Source organism: Aedes albopictus, chromosome 3 (assembly GCF_035046485.1).
Source record: "Aedes albopictus strain Foshan chromosome 3, AalbF5, whole genome shotgun sequence".
Lineage (NCBI taxonomy): Eukaryota > Metazoa > Arthropoda > Insecta > Diptera > Culicidae > Aedes > Aedes albopictus.
In genome coordinates this window covers 323986536-324008980 of record NC_085138.1, presented here as the reverse complement: position 1 = coordinate 324008980, position 22445 = coordinate 323986536, and the positions used below count along the sequence as shown (strand labels likewise).

The following is a 22445-nucleotide window of genomic DNA, read 5'->3' as shown; positions in this document are numbered from 1 at the left end:
AGGGATTCCTCTTGGAATTCATTCCGGGGATTCCTCCTGGAATTTCTTCCGGGGATTCCTCCTGGAATTCCCACAGAAATATCTCCAGGAGTTCCTCCAGGAATGTTCCCTGGAATTCCTCCAGGTATTCAACCGGAAGTTTTTCAGGGATACCTCCAGGGCTTCCTTCAGAGATTCTTCCAGGGATTCTTGCAGGGATTCTCAATTCAGGGAAGTATTTCTCCAGAAATACTTCCAGAGATTTCTCCTGGAATTGGTACAGGGATTCATTCAGAGATTCCTTCAGTGATTCTTCCAAAAATATTCAAGGATTCCACCACGGATTCATCCAGGGATTCTTCCTGGATTAGGGATATCTTTTGCAATTTCTCCAGGGATTTCTTCCAGGGATTCCTCCTGGAATTCCTCCAAGGATTCCTTCTGGAATTCCGCCAGGAATTGCTCCTGGAATTCTTCCGGGGATATCTCCTGGAATTACTCAAGGAATTCCTCTAGAAATTGTTCCAGAAATATTTCTAGGAATTGCTCAAGGGATTCCTCTTGGAACTATTCAAGGAATTCTTTTAGAAATTGCTCCAGAAATATCTCTAGGAATTCCTCCAGGAACTTTCTCTGGAATGCCACCAGGGACTTAACCGGAAATTTTTCAGGGATCCCTCCAGGGATTCTTGCAGGGATTCCTCCAAGCATTTCTTCAGGAACCGGAATTTATTCAGGAATTCCTCCAGGGATTCCTTCAGTGATTCCTCTAAAAAAAGTCTAGTATTCTTCCGAGGATTTTATCCTGGAATTCCTCCAGGGATTCCTCCTGGAACTCCTGAAGGGACATTACCTACAATTCCTCCAAGGATTTCTCCTGAAATTCCTGCAGGGATTTCTCCTGGAGCTCCTCCAGGGCTTTATATAGAATTTCCTCCATGGATTCCTCCAGAATTTTCTTCATGGATTTTTTCTGGAGTTCCTGTAGGGATCGCTCCTGGAATTCCTACTGAGTTTCCTCCTGGAATTCCTCCAGAATTTCCTCTTGTAATTCCTCCAGGGATTCCTCCGGGGTTTCTTCAGGGGTTCCTCCAGAGATTCCTCCAGTGATTTCTTCTAGAATACATCCAGGGATTTCTTCAGGAATTTTTCCGGGATTTATGCAGATATTCCTCCAAAAAAATTTCTGGAATTACGCAGTGATTCCTCCGGGAATTTTTCAGGAATTCCTCCAAGGTTTCCTTGAGGGATTCGTCTAGGAATTTCTCCAGGGTCTACTCCAGGGATTACTCCAGCAATTCTCCTAGGTATTTCTCCAGGAATTCTTCCAGGAATTCTTCCAGGAATTCTTCCAGGAATTCTTCCAGGAATTCTTCCAGGAATGCTCCAGGGGTTCCTCCAGAATTTTCTACAAGGATTTCTCCAGGATTTTAATCGATGAAGTTGAATGTGGTAAGTTGGGTTCAAAAAATTGGCTTAGTCTTTTTTAAATCTTACTGTAACTCTTACAAGCTTATCAAACCCATCAAAGGATTAATCATCAATATTCGACCCCTTTTCAGATTGTCTGTATCATTAACCCGTACATACTGTCATCGGAAATAAATTGCCAATCTCCCAACTGAGCTAACCCCGCAAAAAGCATTTATTTCAACGTTTCAATCCGAATATAACTGAGTGGAAATTCAATAGTATAGTCTTTCAACACAACCGCTCCTGCCACGCCGCACACTGCACTGTGATTGGAAGCACAACGGTTGACCTTCGACATTCCGAGCAGAGCAAAGGGTTACTACCTACTACTACTACACCAGAGGAGGAGTCCGGTTTCCGGTGTTCGGGTACGCTTACGGAAGCCACTCGGCATCGGGATTCTGGGGCATGGTGAGTTTTTCTACCCGATGACCGCCGCCGCTGGGGCTGCCGCCATGTTCGCTGCTGCTGCCCGAGTCCGTGTACTGGTGGTAAATCTGCAAGACAAAAAGCCAATAAGCCAATGTATCGTGTTGCAACCCGTAGAACATGAAACCGGGCGCACTGTGGAACTGGAGGTCGAAAAATTCGGGATAAAATTGAAGATGTTCATGGAATGCACTAAAAGTTAATGGGTCTGTAGTGGGCGAGCGAATGCATCAACAATGCATCCCTATGTGTATTGGATTTCAGACGTAGCAGACTAACAAGAAAACCATCAGTACTTATACAGTGGGGATGTCAGTTAATCCAGGGCAAGTTATTTGGCGAAATCTTCGGTTGCTAAATTTCATTTTATGGTCCACAGTGCATTAGTAGCTCGGTCGGTTCGGTGGTGGTGAATGAGGAATTACACTGAGTCGAAAATAATTTCGGACGAGGTACAAAGGTCCAGATGAAAAGTGCAATATTTGAGTTCGACGAGTAGGAGGTTGGGTTTCGATGGGAGGGATGAACGGTAGTAGTATAGCAACCAATTACATGAAATTCGGAGTTTTTACGCTTGTCAAAAAGAATAGGTTACAGGTTGTAGAGCAAAGAGCACACATCCAGCCGAGCATGTCGGTCACTGGATAAGGATGGTGCTTTTGATGTGTTTTTTTTGTTTTCTCTTGGATCTAGAATAAATGTGTAACCTTTTTGCCCGCGTTGACGGCATACTCGAACCCATCGCCGATCTTTTCGCCGGCCTTGCGGAACACGTTGGCAATGTTCTTCGTCGAGAAGGTGTTCGAGTCGATGTGGATGTTGAAGCCGGCTTCGCCCTCCTTGGGGCATCCGGTTTGGTCGATGATGCTCAGGTCAAACGGATCGACCGAAAAGCCGGACAGGCGGTTGCGGATCTGCAATGAAAGATGAGATGAAGACGTATTTATTAGATTTGGGTAGATACTCGATTTAATTAATTGGTTGGGCACAGTAGGTTGAAGTGCGTGGAATTTTTCCGCTTCAGTTAAACAGGGGGTGGCCAATATGTTTGGGATAGGCAACTTTTTGTCTCTCACAAAAAAGTTCAACATGGTATAACTTTTCATAGAGTACATAGAAAAAAACTCAAATTTTGACTGTTTGTCAACCTATTGTATGTGCATCATTGGTACAAATTTGGGCTCGATTGATTAACGTTTCGCAAAATTAGAACCGTTCGGGTAAAAAACTATTTTTTAGACAACTCATTTTTGAGCTGTCATATCTCGGAAACCAGTGAACCGAATTGTATGAAATTTTGAACGTACACTAACACTATGTAAATGCTTCACAAACTATTAAAATAGCACTGGGCATATCTGGCAGAGACATCGATTTTTGTGAATCGATTTCATCGATTTAATTGAATGCTTTGAATTGATGTTTTCACATCGATTCGATAATATAAAATACTAGCTGTCCCCGGCAAACTTTGTCTTGCCTACTGCGTTTTTTGACATTTCAAGTCCCTAGCCAAGCGCCCAAGTCCCCGTTCAATATGTACGAAACCCCGATTTTCAAAAACTCCTAATTTTCCAATGTTTTTGGCCTCATAAACCTTCCTTGGGTGAAAACTAACAGAACAAAACTTAGACGACCCAAATCTGACCAGGCGTTCGCAAGTTATGCGCGGTCCCACGTATGCCACTGCATTTTTATATATATAGATAGATTACACTATAAAATGATTCGTTTGCTCCATGTACTGCCTATGATCGCATAATTGTCCCATATGAATAGGAAATCCAGCAAAGATGGGACTGATATGCGATCATAGGCAGTGTAGTTCAAGTTCATGGTAGGTATGTTTTACTGGTCTTAATAAATTCAATATCAAAATTTGAGATTGCACATTGAACATTTCGCGATTCTGATTCGAAAACGGATATAACGTTGATACAGTGCATTCTTAAAAAATGAAATCAAATATTTTTGAATGGAAAGAAAAATCATGAGATCCTGATATTCCCCAGAACTCTGAGAAGTATTCCCATAAGTTCCCATATATTTCTGAGAGAAATTCCCCCAGAATCGTTAAAGTGACTCCTCCACAACTATGAAAGGAGTTCCTCTAGAATTATGAGAGAGATTTCTTCAGAATGCTGAAAATGATTACACCAGAATCGTAAGCGACATCATCTAGAAAAGAAAGCAAGACTGATTCAGAGTCTTGACAGGAATTCTCCCAGAATTATGTGATAGATTGTCTCAGAATCCTAAGAGAAGCGTCCTCTCGGGATTCTCCCGAAATGTTACAGAATCCCAAGATGAATTCTCCCAGAATCCTGAGAGGAATTCCAAGAGCGGTTTTTTTCACATTCTTGAGATAAATTCATCTAGAAAACTGTGAAATTTCCAAGAAACTTAAAATAATGACCCAGAATCCTGAAAAGGGTAGCTTTGAACCCTAAGAAGAGATTACTCCAGAATCGTGAAAAAGGTTCGCTTAATATACTGGGCAGGATTGCCAAAGAAACCTGAGATATATCCTCACAGAATTCTAGGAGATAAGATTCTCCCAGAATCTTGAGGAGAATTCCTACTAAGTATTCTCCCAGAATTCCCTAAAAATCCTGGGTAGAATCCTTAAAAAATGCTGAGAATAATTCTGCCAGAATCCCGAAAAGTATTGCCCATAAATCTACGAGTGATTCCCCCAGAATCCTGAGAGGGAGCATAAGAGGGGTTCTTCCAGATTCTTAAGAAAAATATATCTAGAAACCTAAGAAGAATTAATCCGAACATCTGATAAGGATTCTTCTTGGAAGGGATTACGAAAACTTCTATAATGGATTTCCCCAGCATCTTGTGCAGCATTCTCTGGAATTCTGAGAGATATACCCACATAAAACATAAACAATTATCGCAGATTTCTTAAAGACATTCCCCCCCAGAATCTGTAAAAGGACTCCCCTAAACTTCTGAAAGGTATTATCCCAGAACTCTGAGAGTGATTCCTCTAGAATACTTTAAATTATTTCACCAGAATCTCAAGATAATCTTCCAATTATCTTGTCGGGGCTCCCTGATTACTAAGAGCGACTATCCCAGAATCCTGAAAAGAGATTTCTGGGAGCAACTGCTCCAGAATACAGAAAACAGAATTCTACTGGGATTCTCGCAAAATGCTGAGAAGGGTTTCTTCCGAATCCTAAGAGGAATCACAAAATCTATGCGAGGGATTCTTCAAAATCCAAATTTCTCTAGATAATTCTGCCCAGAATCTCGTGAGAGATTCTTCAATTATTAATAATTGTGATAGAGAGTGCCCAAGAATCTTGAAAAATATAGCCCCAGAATTCCAAGGACGTCTCCAGAATCATGACACAAATTCCCCAGAATCTTGAGAGAAATTTCCCCAGAATCCTGACGGGGATAACCCCAGAAAGCCGAATTTTCAGAGAATCTTGGGAAGAGTACCCGCAGAATACTTAGTGGTATTTCCCCCGAATCTTAAAAGGATCAAACGCAGAATCCTGAGAAGGATGCCACTAGAATCCTCCAGAATCCTAAAAAATATTCCCCCAGAATTCTGAGAGGAATTTCGCCACAATTCTGAGAATGCGGAGTATAATTCTCCAAGCAGTCTGAGAGGAGTTCCTGAAAATGCTGAGAAAGATTTCCTCAGAATTCTGATTGGGATCCTAAGTGAGGGTCTTCCCTTAGAGGAATAAATCCAGATCATCCAGAAATTTCTTAGAATCCTGAAAGGGATTTCACCCTTGGTAGGGAACCCTGGTAGAAAGAAAAACCCAAAATCTAGAAATGAATTCCCTTAGAATCCAGAGATTCCATAGAACTATAGGTATCCCCATATAATACTGCTAAGAAAAATTCCTCCAAAATTTTTAAAGGGATTGGAAAACAAAACTGTGAGGATTCCTTTTAAATTCTGTGAGAGATTTCTTCAAAATGCTGAAAATTATCACCCGAGCATCCTGAGAGACCTTATTCTAGAAAAAGAGAGAAAGACGCTTCCAATAGGAATTCTCCCTGAGTTCTATTAAGGATTTCCCTGGAAACCGTGGACAGATTACTCCAGTTTTCTGAGTTGGTTTCTCTAAGAATATTTAATAAAAATTCTTCCAGAATCCTGATGGATTTCCTCAGATTTCCGAGATGGATTCTCCCTGAATCCTGTAACGGATTGCCTCAGGATCCTGACAGAAGTTTTTCCTCGGGATTCTCCCAGAATGCTTAAACGGATATCCCCAAAACACCCTGGTGGATTCTTCCAGAATCCTAAAAGGGATTCTCATAAACTAAATATTGAAAGACATCCCGTTGGAGTCCTGAAAGAGATTGCCCAATAACCCTGAGAGAAATTCTCCTCATTATTAGGAGAAATTCATCTGGAATCCTGAGAGGTATTCTCAAAAAAAAAAAAAAAAATGTTCGGAATCCAGTGATACCCGAGCAGAGGAGAATAGCAAATCTATAACTACAAAATAACAAAATTTGTTTTTATATCTTGTTTTGTTATTAAGAACTTATCAAATCATTACTTTTCCATAACATGTTTTGTTGGACAATCTTATTTTGTTAAGATCATGCTATTGGTAATCACCCATTGAATAACATTTCAATAATACGTTTTGTCGTGGAACAAATTTAGTTATCATTGTCCTATTGAGAGTATACACATATTATCATCAATAGTAAAACAATAACAAGTTTTGAAATCCAAAATGAACCATACGAGATTTACGTCGTTTACAGCATTACATGATGGGGAGCACGTGCAAATTCCCTCATCAGCTCCAATTCTTCTTCTTTCTGGTATTACATCCTAACCAGGATAGGACCAGCTTCTCAGCTTAGTGTTTTATAAACCCTTCGACAATGACCTGTTTTGTCCCATTTTTTGTATAAAAAAATCTCCAGGACTTCTTTAAATATGTCGTCAGAAGTATATCCCGATATTCCCCCTACTTATATAACTAGAATTTTTTTTATGAGTTCCATCAATAACTTTCCTGGTTTTATATAAAACATCACTCGAAGACATCTCAAATTCTTCCAGTAATTTGATCAAAAGTCCTCAATGAGTTCGACCAAAAACCCTTTTTGCTTCTAAAATGTTGCTATAAATAATCCTTCGTAAGATATATTATATCTTATTTCTGATTTTGATATTATAACTCATTTTGTGTATAGATTGTTATCAATAACATGTGCATTTCAAAATTTGTTATTGATATATTCTTCAAATTCGCTATTATTAAGCTGTTATTGAAACTAACAAAACGTGTTATTTAACTGGTTTTCCAGCAACATTTTTTTGTTATGTTTTTTGTTATTTTGCCGCTTATGACAGACAAGTTTATAACATGATATTTTATGTTAATAACATGAAAATAATTCTTTACGTTGCTCAGTGATTTTGCCAAAATAACATGTTTTATTATGCTGTTGCTATTTCCTTCTGCTCGGGTAGCCTGACCTAGAATACTGAGAAGGTTGCGCTAGAACCCTGAAAGGGACTCTCTAGACCATAAGGAGGACTCCTTCAGAACCCTCAGAAAGATTTCCTTGGACTCCTGGGAGGGATTGCTCAAGAAACCTGATATAGAGGTATGCCTCGATTTAGTGGACCCTAGATTATATAGACCCTCGATTTCTTTGGTTTTGTGTAAATTTTACCTCGATCTTATATACATTTTTTTAATGTTTAAATTCTACAGAGAATTTTGAATCGAAAGAAAAATCGAATGTAAAACATCGATTCCAAAAATCGATTAATCGGAACAAAAACATCGATGTTGCGAACATCGATTCAAAATTGCCCAACGCTTTATTAAAACATAGGTACTTTGTGAACGTTTAAAAAAGTTATCATGGATTGACACTTTTTGGATTTTTCTCGAAAAAATGTAGTTTTTTTTACATCATTGTTTATACATTTTAGTGTTGATATCCAAAGATTTTCCACTTCTGTTCTCAAGTTATCTCTAATCAGATATATTAAAGCCTATTTAGATTGATGGAAGAACACATTTAGTAATTTTTGTGTGGTATTGTAAATTTGTCTTATTTTTCTCTATATGGGTAATTTCAACGCGGTGCAACTTAATTCGCCGTGCGAAAATCGACACTGATTTTTCATTTGGGCCTAACTGACATTTTTGAGTTCTCTTCATCGATCCTCTCTTTGTGTTATCACAGAATGTGTATTGAGTTTTCCAAAGATTTTTTGGTTGAAATGCGAAGAAAACGACTACATGTTGCTATACAAACAAAAAGAATAATGATTTTGTTTGTTTTGATCAAGTTATTAGAGAAAGAGAGAGTTGACGAAGAGAAATCGATCAAGTCAGTTAGGCCCTTATGAAAAATCATTGTCGAAATATTACATTTTACAACGTCGTATTGAGTATCAATATATTGTTGATGAACGTTAAAAATTCATTAAATTCGGTTCACCGGTTTCCGAAATATGACGGTTCAAAAATTAGTTGTCTAAATAATAGTGTTCTACTCGAACAGTTCTTACTTCGCGAAAAATTATTCAATCGAGCCTAAATTTGTACCAAAGATGCACATAAAATAGATTGACAAACAGTGAAAATTTGAGATTTTCTGATGCACTCTATGAAAAGTAACACCTGCGCCGAAACGTCGGGTTAAATAATAAAACTCGTTTTACAAATTAAAAAGACTGCGTTGCCGATAATCAAAACAGCTATAATAGTACAGTCGAACTCTCATCCAAGTAACAGCATGTTGATTTTTTTTTGTTGGAGAAAAAAAGTTGCCTATCCCAAACATTTTGGTCATCCCCTGTACAGTTGGTTGCATGTGGCAAAGTTGCTTCAGAATTTCTGCTTGAAAAACTTCCTAATTTAATCTGGCCTTTCTTCATAATTTCCTTTAACTTTTCCTCTTGCTCATAGTTGAACTCTGTGTGAAAACTTTTTTTAAATTTCTATGTTAGGTCTTTATTGAACTAGCTACAGAAGTTTGCTATCCAGTTCATCTAAAGACTATTCTTTCAAAATTAGCTCAGGAAAATCTTCATTTTTTCCCGAAGCGTCATTCAGAAAGTGGTGCAGAAATGGTGCAATTGAAGAGTTTTATCTATGTTAATTTTATCTACTTATAAAATGCAGCTTCTGAAGTTACCTCCGATTTTTTTGGGGAAAGCTCAAACTATGTTCCAGAAATTTCTACATATATACCCCCAGGGTCCTTCAAGAAACCTTTAGTAATTCCCCAAGAAAATGCTGCTGGGATTACTCTAAGAATTCGTCCAAGAATTTCTTCAAGGATTTCCTCAGAAATTCCTTCGAAAATTGTTGTCGAAAATTCCACCCGAAATGTTTTCAGGAACTTCTTAAGGAATTACTCCAGGAACTCTTTCAGGAATTTCTTAATTAATTCTTCTTGGAATACCACCAGAAAGTTTCTTCAGGAAATGCTCCAAGACTTCTTCGCAGAATTACTCCAAGAATCCCATAGGAATTTCTCCAAGAATTTCTCCAAAAATTTCTCCAAAAATACTTCCAGCATTTTTTTGAGAATTTCTCCAGTTATTACTCTACGAAACTCTCCTAGAACTACTACCGGAATACCTCCAGGAATTGTTCCAGGAAATACTCTAGGAATTCCTACAACAAATATTCCAGGAATTCCTTCAGGAGATACTCCAAAAATTCATCCGGGAATTGCTCGAACGATTTCTCCAGGAATTCCTCCAGCATTTCCTCCAGGAATTATTCCAGGAAGTACTCCAGGAATTTCTAGAAGGAATATTCCCGTAATTCTTCCAGGAATTACTCCAGGAAAGAAAAATTAAAAAAAAAAACTTCGAAAATTCCTCCAGGAATTCCCCCAGGAATCTTTCCTCCAGGAATTCCCCCAGGAATCCTTCCTCCAGGAATTCCTCAAGTAAATCCTTCAGGAATGCCTTTAAGAATTCCCCCACGATTTTTTTTAAATTTCTTAACAAATTTCTACAAGAATTGTTCTATAAAGCACCCCAAGAATTCCTCCAGGATTATCTCCAGAAATTTCTTGAAGAAATTCCTGGTCGAAAATAAGCAAGAATTCTTTGAAGAATTCCTGAAAGGATTTTTCAAGGAATTCCTGGAGAAATTCCTAGAGAGGCTCTTGGTGGAAGTCTTGGAAGAAGTCTTGATGGTATTCTTGAATTTAATATTGGAAAGGAATTGCCTCCTTTTCTCTGGAGAACGAGAGGGGATCAGGGGTTGAAGCGTTTGCTGAAATGATGAAAATTCGGAGCTCATTCTGTTTTTCTTATGGGTATTGAGTAGGCAGAGGGCATGGCTAAGCTGTTTTTGTCTCCCAGGCCACCACCGCAAACTGCCGGACGGAAACAATTTGTCTTTGATTAATTTGAGTGTTTTGTTCATTTGCAATCAAACGAATGTTAGGGGTTGAACGACACGAAATACAACGATAAACAATGCGAGAGTGAATTGGAATTAAATCGAAGCAAAGCAAAGCAAAGCAAAGCAAAGCAAAGCAAAGCAAAGCAAAGCAAAGCAAAGCAAAGCAAAGCAAAGCAAAGCAAAGCAAAGCAAAGCAAAGCAAAGCAAAGCAAAGCAAAGCAAAGCAAAGCAAAGCAAAGCAAAGCAAAGCAAAGCAAAGCAAAGCAAAGCAAAGCAAAGCAAAGCAAAGCAAAGCAAAGCAAAGCAAAGCAAAGCAAAGCAAAGCAAAGCAAAGCAAAGCAAAGCAAAGCAAAGCAAAGCAAAGCAAAGCAAAGCAAAGCAAAGCAAAGCAAAGCAAAGCAAAGCAAAGCAAAGCAAAGCAAAGCAAAGCAAAGCAAAGCAAAGCAAAGCAAAGCAAAGCAAAGCAAAGCAAAGCAAAGCAAAGCAAAGCAAAGCAAAGCAAAGCAAAGCAAAGCAAAGCAAAGCAAAGCAAAGCAAAGATAACGTAGTTGCTACTCCGTGATTGACCAGAACAATCGAAGCACCAGGAATCAATAAATGTGAAAGCTTGGGATTAGCTGTTTAGTGAATGCCCTCTAATGTGTACCTATGAAAGTTTTGATTATGAGTTTTTTTTAAAGAAAGCGAAAATATCTTTTCAGGAAACTGAGCCATTTACTTATAAAAGCTCATTTAACACAGTGGGTAACCGTGATTTGCTATAGGACACGGAAATCGTTTTAGGTCGTAATAATCGCATATTTTCTTGCTCATTCGGGTCAGCGACTTAATCCTTTCCACATTTAGACTTGATGAAATAAAATCTAGGATGGTACCCGTTTGCTATCAACACGGTCGTCGCGTTAGACAGCATCCGAGTAATATCTACCATCGCAGAAATGGGCACCGAAAGACAGCACCAACGCGCGGTGATGCTTTCTGGTGTAACTTCCCAAATGGAACAAAGCTTGCTCTCAGCTTGGTGCTCTATGAACACTTCGAAAGGTTTGGCTAAGAGCTTTCATTACCATCTGATTATTTTCGCATTCGAACCTAGCCACCCTGAACAAGCTCTTGCCAAATATCAACACGTTTATCGCCTCCGCTATGTGGCATCCCAAAAGCCCGTGGTAAGGTGCTAAAGTGCAATTTAGCGATATTGCATCTCGGCGCACTGCTGGAGGCTGATGATGGGTCGTCGCTCTAGCTTACTCGCACGCTCGCTCGCTGGGTCCTCACCAGATGGCGACAATCCGTCGCATTATGATTATAATCCGCGTAGAATGCGAAGCAGTTTTTCTTCCACTATCTACCAAGGTAATGCTGGGTGGTATTACACTGCAGCACTGCCAGAAGCTACACCGTTTGCAATTTGAATACGGTTCAAGTGATGGGTGGAACAGCGTGAGTTGTGATAGCACTTTGCATTGGTCGTTGGTGTCCACAGGGGCGATAGTGCTGCAATCGCTTCCCTTGTAGATTATGCGGGTAGCAACGGTCTTGATGAAGGTGGTTGAAAAGAATTCACCGTGAAAATTATCTCGTATGCTTCAGGACGAATGCGATGTTAGTAATTGAATCAAATGTTAATGTGACACGAACATTTCTAATGGAAACACACCATTACGCACAGTGGTTTGCTGTGGAACAAACGTCAGTGAAAAGCCGTGGCTTGTAAACCACAACAATATATGAAAAAGACTGAAATGTTGTTGGGAAGGAAATGGTTACTCACGAGATGGAATAGTGTAACGTATTTTCTAAATTGTGACACCCCAAAGGAGTGTCGATTTTTTTCCAAAATTTTCTAAATTCTACGAATGTCGTAGTAGACATATTCAAAAATATTAAAGTAGCATGAAACGAGTTCACCAAGTCATGTGCAAGCACTAAGCGCACCAGCTAAAGACAATTGCGTCTCCTTAAGCCTCCGCGAAAAAACCTCTTCCGATATTCGAGCTGCAAGAAACATTACAATTACATACGTAAAACGTATTTTCATTTATGAGGTTTTGGCCACCCTCGAACCACTGTGGGGTCCCCACGGAAAACTTTCGGTCAACGTAAATTAACATATTTTTTCTAAAACAAACACAAAAAATGACTAGCATACCCGCACAAAAGTATTTTTAAATTTATTCGAGTGACTTTCTGCTGTCAGTCAACACCTTTAGTTGCCCATTTTTTCCTTATCTCTCTTTCGTTCAAAAGCTCCACATTCTACCCATCGTCGTCGGTTGTATAACTCCATCCAGAGCACGTGTGGTTTGTTTTCCCATCGAGGTTCAAACGGAAGCTAGGTGTTCCAGGGACCGTGCCGACCACAAGCCAACACGCTTTTGCGATCCACACTCATCGCGGTTTGTAGAGAGAGATGATACCTATCGCTACAGCAGCAGGAAGCCTCCCGTCAGTGTATAACTCAGAAAAGCTGCTGGTTTTCCTATGTGTTCGGTACTGTCCTGTGCTATGCCACTTTCTAGAGGTTCCAGGCTCGCGTTGGTGTGTTGATATATCCTCTTGACTATTTATGCTCTGGCGATCTTGGTCGACGACGACGACGACGGAGACGATGCGGTTGGGCTTGGAAGTGCATAATGTTGTCATAGACATTGGTGTAGTGGGGATTATTCTCTGGAAGGGGCCTCGGGATCTTGGTTTACGGGAATGTCAAAGTCTTCAGAAATATCAGAATTAATTTGAATATTAAATTACCTCAATAATTCCCAATTTATGTATGTATAACTGGATTTTGCATCTGATTTTTTGATCTAATATTCGTCATGAAAGTTTTCTAGAAGCTCTTCGAGGTCTTGATCTGGGCCAAACGATCGATCGTCTTCTTCGAGACATCCCCAAATTCATCCAAGTTGTGCATAATTTGCTATAATTTGCTACAATTGTAGCACCACTTACAATACTTACAACACTTACAATATTCTACAATACACTAAACATCCAACTTGCATTTCAATTTTTAACCAGAGTTGCCATATATACTGATATTTATGTATTATACAGATATTCGAGCATTCGTATAGTTTTGTATGAAATACAGATTTTTTGAACCAGTCTAGTTATTTATTTTAGTTTGGGATACAGATTTTTCATATAGATTTTGCATGGAACATACATTTTTCAAGAGTCGCTCAGATTTTTCAAAAAGTTATCTGGCATCCAATTCATAGATTAAAAAATTTCTCCAATTTTTTCTAGAGATTACCCCAGTTTTTTTTAGAAAGCCCTCCCTGCATTCCTTTCGATATTGTTCCATAGAACTCTTCAAAAAATCCTCTAGGAAATCCTTTCGGAAAGTCTTCCACGGATTTCTTTTGAAAATTCATTAGAACATCTTTGCTGTCATGTATCGCTTTAGAATTTGCTCTAGAATTTCCACCAGAATTTACGATAGAGGATTCTCCGGAAATTTCTCCAAAAATGCATTTTCTTTTTAAAATTTTTATTTACGTGTATTTTAACCATAGGCTAATTCTACACTTCCAAAAATGCACCTAAATACAGCTTACATAAGTTTTCTTAAGAAAAAACTATTAAGAATCCGAACTAGAATTCTTTCTGGGAATCGTTCACGGATTCCAGCAGAAATACATTCAGCGACTTTAAAAAAAAAAATCAAATTTTCCTCCATAAATTTCTCCAAAAATTTCTTAAGAAAATCTTTCGCAGAGACATCCAGAAGTTCATAAAAAGATAAATAACATTCAGATATTCTTCCAGGGATTCGTATAATTTTTTTCTCAAAAATTGCATATGAGATTCCTCCAAAAATTTGTCCAAGGATTCCAAGTCCACGGAAAACTTCTATGAATTTCTTCCAAACACCCCCGGCCATTTTTTGGGAAATATTGTTTTAGGTAGATTTATATGGGTTCCTTCTTAAATTTCACTGGGAAGAGGAGGATTCACTCAAAAAATCATCGGAAATTTCTCCAAAGATTCCTTCAGAGTTTTCTACAGAGATTAGAAATTATTTCAATGGTTTTGTAGTAAAATTTCCATTGGTTTCTTCAGAAAAATTTTCCAGATGATCCTTCAGAAATTCCAACAGATTTGTTCAGGAATTGTGCTGGAGATTCCATTGAAATTTCTCACAAGAATGTGTCCCGAAACTTCTGAAGAGATTCCTACAAAAACCCTGCAGAAACTCCTCCAGGAAGATTTTGGTGTTATTTCCTTCAGTGATTCAGACAGGAATTCCTGCAGCAGTTTAAATAGTGATTCCTTCAAAACTTCCGTCAAATATTTCTCGATGTATTATCCCAGAAATTTATCTAGCATTTTCTGTAAGAGTAACTCCAATAATTTCTCCACGGATTTTTAAAGAAAGATTCCTGCAAAATGCTTCAAGAAGATCCTCCAAGAATTTTTTTAAAGGATTTCTCTAAGAATTTATATAAATTTCTTATTTTTCTAGGAATTCAGCCAAGGGTTAACCGAGAAGTTTCTCCAGGAAATTTTAAAGATATTCCTCCTTGGATTCCTTCAAGAGTTTCCCGGGGATTTTTTCGGATATTACTCCAGAGATTGAAAAGTACTTCTTATGATTTCTACAGGGATTTTACAGAAGATTTCTTCACTACCAAAAATACAAGCATCCAAATGTGGAGTTTCGATGAAGTGTACTCATCCGTTCATGGAATGATAGGTTCAAGCTGACACTTCAGGGGAGAGTCCGCCTTCCTGATTACAGAACTCCTCAGGGTTTCTTTCATATATTCCTGCTGGGATTCCTTCTGAACTTCCTTTGTGGAGATATTTTTATCTCAAGAGAATTCTTCAGAATTTTAGAGATTTCTTTAAAAATTTCAGCAAGCGATTTCTTCTTAGCTTTTCTGAAGGAGCATCTCAAAGTTTCTACAAATATTGTCTTAAAAATCGTTCGGTGATTTTTGGAAATTATTCCAGCGATTCCATCAGAAATATCTCGTGGGAAGTCTTGAAAAAACTCTGCACATTTTTTTCTGATAGGGTCTGGGACCATTTGGGCAGGAGCACCTATTTTGGGCACTTGCTGCTATAACTCAGTCAATATTCAACCGATTTGCTTGATTTTTGTGACACGATCAGCTAGGCACAGTATCTAGCCGTGTACAAAAATTCAAGTCAATCGGTTTGAAATTTACTGAGTTGTAGCAGCAAGTGCCCAAAATAGGTGCTCCTGCCCAAATGGTCCCAGACCCTATTTCTCCGTGGATTTTTAGTAGCTCTTCTAAAAATTCCACCAAATTACTAAAGAATTCTTAAAGTAATCCATGAAAGTATTTCTGAGAAATCCCTGGATGATTAACTCAAGAAATCTCTAAAACAAAAACTACTGGAGATACTTTTGAAAAATTTCTTGAAGGAAACCTTGGAAAAACTCCAGGAGATACCTCTGATTAAATTTCTTACACAATCAATGAAGGCATTTGTACACAAAAATCCCTAAAATACTTACTGGAGAAATGTCTGTATCAAATCCTGCAGAAACTAAAAAAATGAAGGACTTCTTCAGAGATACACATAAAAAAGAATGGTTGAGATTAAAGGAATCTTTGAAATAATACCTGGAAGAACTGTAGAACCCTCTGCAAATATACATAGAGAAATTTTTTGAAAAAAAAATCATGGAAAATTCCAAGTAATAGATTTTGGAGTAATTTCTGCAGGAATTGCTGAGAGAATTTTTAGAAAAAAAATCTGAGAGAATTCCAGAAGAAAGGTCTGAATAAATCCAATGCAATGCCTGGATCTAGACCTAATATTGGAGTAGCCCTTGGAGGAACTTTTAAAGAATCTATTGAGAATTTGCTAGATGAATTCCCAAATACATGCCCGAGAAATACTCTGAACAAATGTATTAACACCGGTGGGACCTGGGGTGCTTTTCAAGCAATAATGTCTAAAAAAGTTTCTAAAATAAAAATTTGAATTTCTAATGGAAAACCCTAGAGAAAATTTCGAAAGAATCTCCGAAACTGTGCATTTTTTTTTCCTAGAACTGCATCTTTTTGAGAAACGTGTGGAGGAATTACTGCAGAACTTGTTGAAAAATATCGGAGAAATCTCAAAGAAAATCTCGTAGTAAAATCCTGGAAATATTTCTGGAGGAATTCCTTCAGAAATGTTTGAATAAATACAAGAAAGAAGACAAGCATGTACTAATGCAGCAATCATTTAATAAATTTCCTATAGAATCCATCATCGAATCCCAAGAGGAATTTCAGAAGAAATTTCTGTGGAAACCCGTCTCAAAAAAAATCTTTTTATATATTTTTTTTTGAGAAACTCCTGAAGAAGTGCAAAAGTAAATGTCTGTGGGAATTTCTGAAAGAAAAGCTTGAGAAGAATTTAAAGAAATTTTCAAAGAAACCTATGGGCAGGGATGCATTTTGAAGGAATACTACGAGGTTTTTTAAGTAATCCTGCGAGAATCTTGTTTCTGTTAACATTTCAGATTAATTTTGAAATTCTTTTGGGATTTCCTTGAGGATTTATCAAGGAATCCCAAACGGAATTTCTGTTGGTTTCTCTGGAAGTAATCAACGAGAGTTTACTTGTAGTTTCAAGAAGAATTCTTGCGAAACTCATAAAAGGAATTCCAGCGAGAATGTCCCTTTTGCGATAATTACAGGAAAATTTCGTGAAATAAGAATGCATGGAACAGTTTTCTCGGAATATTTCTTAATAAGGCGCAATAGTAAAGTTATTTTCTTGTAGGCGTACCAGTATACTACCTATGATCGCATAACTGTCCCATATGAATAAGAAACCCAGCAAATATGGGACTGATATGCGATCATGGGCAGTATAGGGGGCGCTAAAATTTGTAAACCTTGAGTAACCAGCTCTGATTTTACCATGACAGCACTGTGTAAGGTCGTCTTCAGTGTCTTGTACTTGAAACAAGTCATGTGCAAGACACTGAAGACTACCTTACAATTGAGGTCGAAATACGGATCTGTCAAAGGATGCAAATTCTTAGTGGAATTCAAAGGAACAGTACTTAACACGATTTTCTTTTTACTTACCCTAATATTCCCCTAACAAGCCCAGGTTCATCATCATCAAAGTTATAGTACTGTAGGGGAGACTGGGGAGACTTGATCCCTTTTTCTTAATTAACCTGAGACTTTTTGAAAAGGCACAAAACTAGGTCGGATTTCCGTACAAAATGGCAGGTAAACAGCTATTGCAAGTTAATACACAACAGAAGGCCTTTAAATTATTGTTAAAGTTTTCAAAACTGTGTTTTTATGGATGCATGTCTTATGATGTATTTTTCAAAAATGGGTGACACTTGATCCCCCTTTGAGCACATGGTTTATTTAAAGGGAAAATAATTCCAGAGTCTTCCTATTCATTTTCTTTTGGAGTTTTCTTGTATCTTCGATGAATATGGAGTGTTTGAAATTGTAAGATTTCCTTAAATTTTTAAGGATATGCCGTATTTTCAAAATGGGGAGACTTGATCCCCCTTTTCTTGGTTTGTACTAAAGCTATAATTATCTGACACACTTTATCGTTGAGTAGACTAGAATTCCAAGTAAATAGCGCTTCCGAATAGAATTTTATTTTTCACATGTATAATGTGTGTGTAATCCTCGAGGGATCAAGTCTCCCCATGTCACGGTTGTGTATACTAAGCTGAATTAATTAAAATATGTTAACAACAGCCTTATTTTGATAAATAAGTTTAAAAGTATTTTGTTTAAACTATGTGCTGTGAAATTTTGACACGATTTGGTTCAATTTTCACAAAGTTATTGAGATTTTTGGGAATCGCTTAAAAGATTTCTGAAGGACTGAAAACAAACCATCAGCCGTTAAAAAGTAATGCAGTGTACAATCGAAATCACTTGTAGCCAAAACATAGTCGTTTGTCAAGGAGTTGTTTTGGAAAAAATATGCTAGAAGAGTGTCTGTTCACCAAGGAGGTGCGGCTCAAACAGCGTCTGTTCTGGCATCCAGCGGCTGAGTAAGAAACGCTGCACCACGGCCAGCTAGATCCAAGGTGGTAGCCCCATCAGCGTGGTCGTCCCAGTGTTGGTTGGGACGTTAAACAGAACTGGCACGATGGCCCTCCGGCGAGACAGGAGTGTTGGCGTAGGCCCAATAAGCCACCCGTAAAAATCCCCATTGCGAATAACATAGGAGAAAATACGACTCGATACAATCGGCAAAGACCCACGCGACGAAATAAGGACTACGATTGGAAACTTGGAACATGGAATTGCAAGTCACTAGGTTTCGCAGGATGTGACAGGATAATCTACGACGAACTACATCCCCGCAACTTCGACATCGTGGCGTTGCAGGAACTTTGTTGGACTGGACAGAAAGTGTGGAAAAGCGGGCATCGAGCGGCTACCTTCTACCAAAGCTGTGGCACCACCAATGAACTGGGAACAGGATTTATAGTGTTGGGCAAGATGCGACAACGTGTGATCGGGTGGCAGCCGATCAACGCAAGGATGTGCATGTTGAGAGTTAAGGGCCGTTTCTTCAACTACAGCATCATTAACGTCCACTGCCCACACGAAGGGAGACCCGATGACGAGAAAGAAGCGTTCTACGCGCAGTTAGAGCAAACATACGATGGTTGCTCGCCGCGTGACGTGAAAATCGTTGTCGGCGACATGAACGCGCAGGTAGGAAGGGAGGAAATGTACAGACCGGTAATCGGGCGAAACAGCCTGCACGCCGTATCGAATGATAACGGCCTGCGATGCGTAAACTTTGCAGCCTCCCGTGGTATGGTAGTCCGAAGCACCTTCTTCCCCCGCAAAGATATCCACAAAGCCACCTGGAGATCACCCGACCAACAAACAGAAAACCAAATCGACCACGTTCTAATCGACGGTAAATTCTTCTCGGATATAACCAATGTCCGCACATACCGCAGTGCGAATATAGATTCGGATCACTACTTAGTAGCTGTATGCATGCGCTCAAAACTTTCGACAGTTATCACCACGCGTCGAAGTCGAACGCCGCGACTCAACATCGAGCAGCTGCGTAACGTAGAAGTGGCTCAAGACTACGCGCAGCAGTTAGCAGTGGCCCTACCAACGGAAGAGCAGCTTGGCGCAGCTACACTTGAAGATGGCTGGAGGGACATCCGATCCGCCATAGGTAGTACCTCGGCTACAGCACTAGGCCTCGCGACTCCGAATCACAGAAACGACTGGTACGACGGCGAATGTGAACAGTTGAAAAACGAGAAGAATGCAGCATGGGCGAGAATGCTGCAACACCGTACGAGAGCGAATGAGGCACGTTATAAACAGGCGCGGAACAGGCAGAACTCAGTCTTCCGGATGAAGAAGCGCCAGCAGGAAGAACGAGATCGCGAAGCGATGGAAGAGCTGTACCGCGCTAAGGACACACGAAAGTTCTACGAGAAGCTGAACCGCTCGCGCAGAGGCTTTGTGCCACAAGCCGACATGTGCCGAGATAATCACGGGAATATTCTCACGAGCGAGCGTGAGGTGGTCGAGAGGTGGCGGCAGCATTACGATGAGCACCTCAATGGCGACGTTGCAAGTACCGAAGGTGGCGTGGTAACAGATCTAGGAGTATGTGCACAGGACGAAAGACTTCCGGCCCCTGACCTTCAAGAGATTGAGGAGGAGGTTAGCCGGTTGAAAAACAACAAAGCCGCTGGAGCAGATCAACTACCAAGCGAGCTTCTAAAATACGGTGGAGAAGCACTGGTGAGAGCACTACACTGGGTCATTACCAAGATTTGGGAGGAGGAAGTATTACCGGAGGAATGGATGGAAGGTATCGTGTGTCCCATCTACAAAAAGGGCGACAAGTTGGATTGCGGGAACTACCGCGCGATCACACTACTGAGCGCTGCCTACAAGTTACTCTCTCAAATTTTATGCCGCCGTCTATCACCGATTGCAAGAGAGTTCGTGGGGCAATATCAGGCTGGATTTATGGGTGAACGCGCTACAACGGACCAGATGTTCGCCATCCGCCAGGTGTTGCAGAAATGCCGCGAATACAACGTGCCCACACATCACTTGTTCATCGATTTCAAATCGGCGTATGATACAATCGATCGAGAACAGCTATGGCAGATTATGCACGAATACGGGTTCCCGGATAAACTGATACGATTGATCAAGGCGACGATGGATCGAGTGATGTGCGTAGTTCGAGTATCAGGGACACTCTCGAGTCCTTTCGAATCTCGCAGAGGGTTACGGCAAGGTGATGGTCTTTCGTGCTTGCTGTTCAACATTGCTTTGGAGGGTGTAATAAGAAGAGCGGGGATAAACACGAGTGGGACGATTTTCACGAGGTCCGTTCAGCTGCTTGGTTTCGCCGATGATATTGATATTATTGCTCGTAAATTTGAGACGATGGCGGAAACGTACATCCGACTAAAGAGTGAAGCCAGGCGAATCGGATTAGTCATTAATGTGTCGAAGACAAAGTACATGATGGCAAAGGGCTCCAGGGAGGAATCACCGCGCCCGCCACCCCGAATTCATATCGACGGTGATGAAATCGAGGCGGTTGAAGAATTCGTGTACTTGGGCTCACTGGTGACCGACGACAACGACACCAGCAGAGAAATTCAGAGGCGCATTGTGGCAGGAAATCGTGCCTACTTTGGACTCCGCAGAACTCTACGATCGAATAAAGTTCGCCGTAACACGAAGTTAACCATCTACAAAACGTTGATTAGACCGGTCGTCCTCTATGGGCACGAAACATGGACCCTACGTGCAGAGGACCAACGCGCCCTTGGAGTTTTCGAACGGAAGGTGTTGCGTACCATCTACGGCGGAGTGCAGATGGAAGACGGGACTTGGAGAAGGCGAATGAACCACGAGCTGCATCAGCTGCTGAGAGAACCAACCATCGTCCATACCGCGAAAATCGGGAGGCTACGGTGGGCGGGTCACGTCATCAGGATGTCGGACAGCAACCCGACTAAAATGGTTCTCGAGAGTCATCCGACCGGTACAAGAAGACGTGGAGCGCAGCGAGCTAGGTGGGTCGACCAAGTGGAGGACGATCTGCGGATCCTACGCAGAGTGCGGAACTGGAGGCAAACAGCCATGGACCGAGTGGAATGGAGGCGGCTACTATGTACAGCAGAGGCCACCCCGGCCTTAGCCTGACCGGTAAGGTAAGTATGCTAGAAGAAAAATGTTTTTGATTCCGAGCAAATATGGGGGAAACAAGTCTCCCCAGGGATCAAGTCTCCTCAGTCTCCCCTACTTAATAGATCTACCACACAATGCAAACTAAGATCCAATAAGTTGACAATTTGGTCGATAGAGGCGCTATGTAGAAGTGGATGTTCATGTTCACTCTTTAATAGAAGCACTCATAAGTTATCACATTCAATATCTCAAGATCTACTAAATTTGGAACAAAGTTGTTCAGTAGGTCAAGAACAATCTGGTGATTCACCAATTAGATTGTGATTTCGCTGTTAGGTGGCAGTAGTTGTCAAGTAAAATTTTAAAATTCTCTAGCTCGCGATCCAGAGCGGATAGAAAAGTGTCGTCTTCGACAAAGTTCTTCAGGAAATCAAAACTTATCTGTTGATTCAACATTTAGTTGGTGATTTCGCCGCTAGGTGGCACTAGTTGTCAAGTAAAATATTAATCTTCTTTGACTCGTGATCCAGAGCAGATATATAAGTGCCGTCTTTGGCAAAGTTCCCAAGAAGAGGCAAAATACATTGCGCCGAAACGTCGGAAAATAGTTAACCTCTGTTTCCTTTTGATTTGAGTGACTGCAAGCCAAACTATATTTGATTGAAAACTTTACAGTCGATAAATCGAAGTTCTTAAAGTAGTCAAGAGCTATCTAAAGATTCAACAATTATTTTGTGATTTCAAAGGGAGTTCTCTGGAAAACAGGGAGCAGGGACCAATCAGGGGTCTAATAGAGGATTGTCTCCCAATGGCTTTCAGCATTTTAATGGGGTAATGGGTGTTCCAGAGGTGTTTCAAGGCATTTCAGAGACGTTTCAAAAGATTGCAAGGGTTTTAGTGATGGTGTCTCTAAAAATCCTCTAAAACATTATGAAAGGCTTCTAAAATGCCCCAAAAACCCCATGGGACCCCATGTAGTGCACCTGAGAGCTTCCGAAACCACCCA

General features: G+C 40.1%; 1 protein-coding gene across 1 annotated transcript in view; it reads right to left on the bottom strand.

The window, feature by feature from the left end:
* Positions 1-1601: 1601 nt before the first annotated feature.
* Positions 1602-22445, bottom strand: part of LOC109401295 (apolipoprotein D-like) — a 96328-nt gene continuing 75484 nt past the window's right edge. The window contains exons 4-5 of the mRNA XM_029856264.2: positions 2589-2795; positions 1602-1949 (exon numbers count right to left, since the gene is read on the bottom strand). Of these exons, the coding sequence (XP_029712124.2) occupies positions 1827-1949; positions 2589-2795 (330 nt within the window). The 3' untranslated portion in view covers positions 1602-1826. The remainder of the gene's footprint in view (positions 1950-2588; positions 2796-22445) is intronic.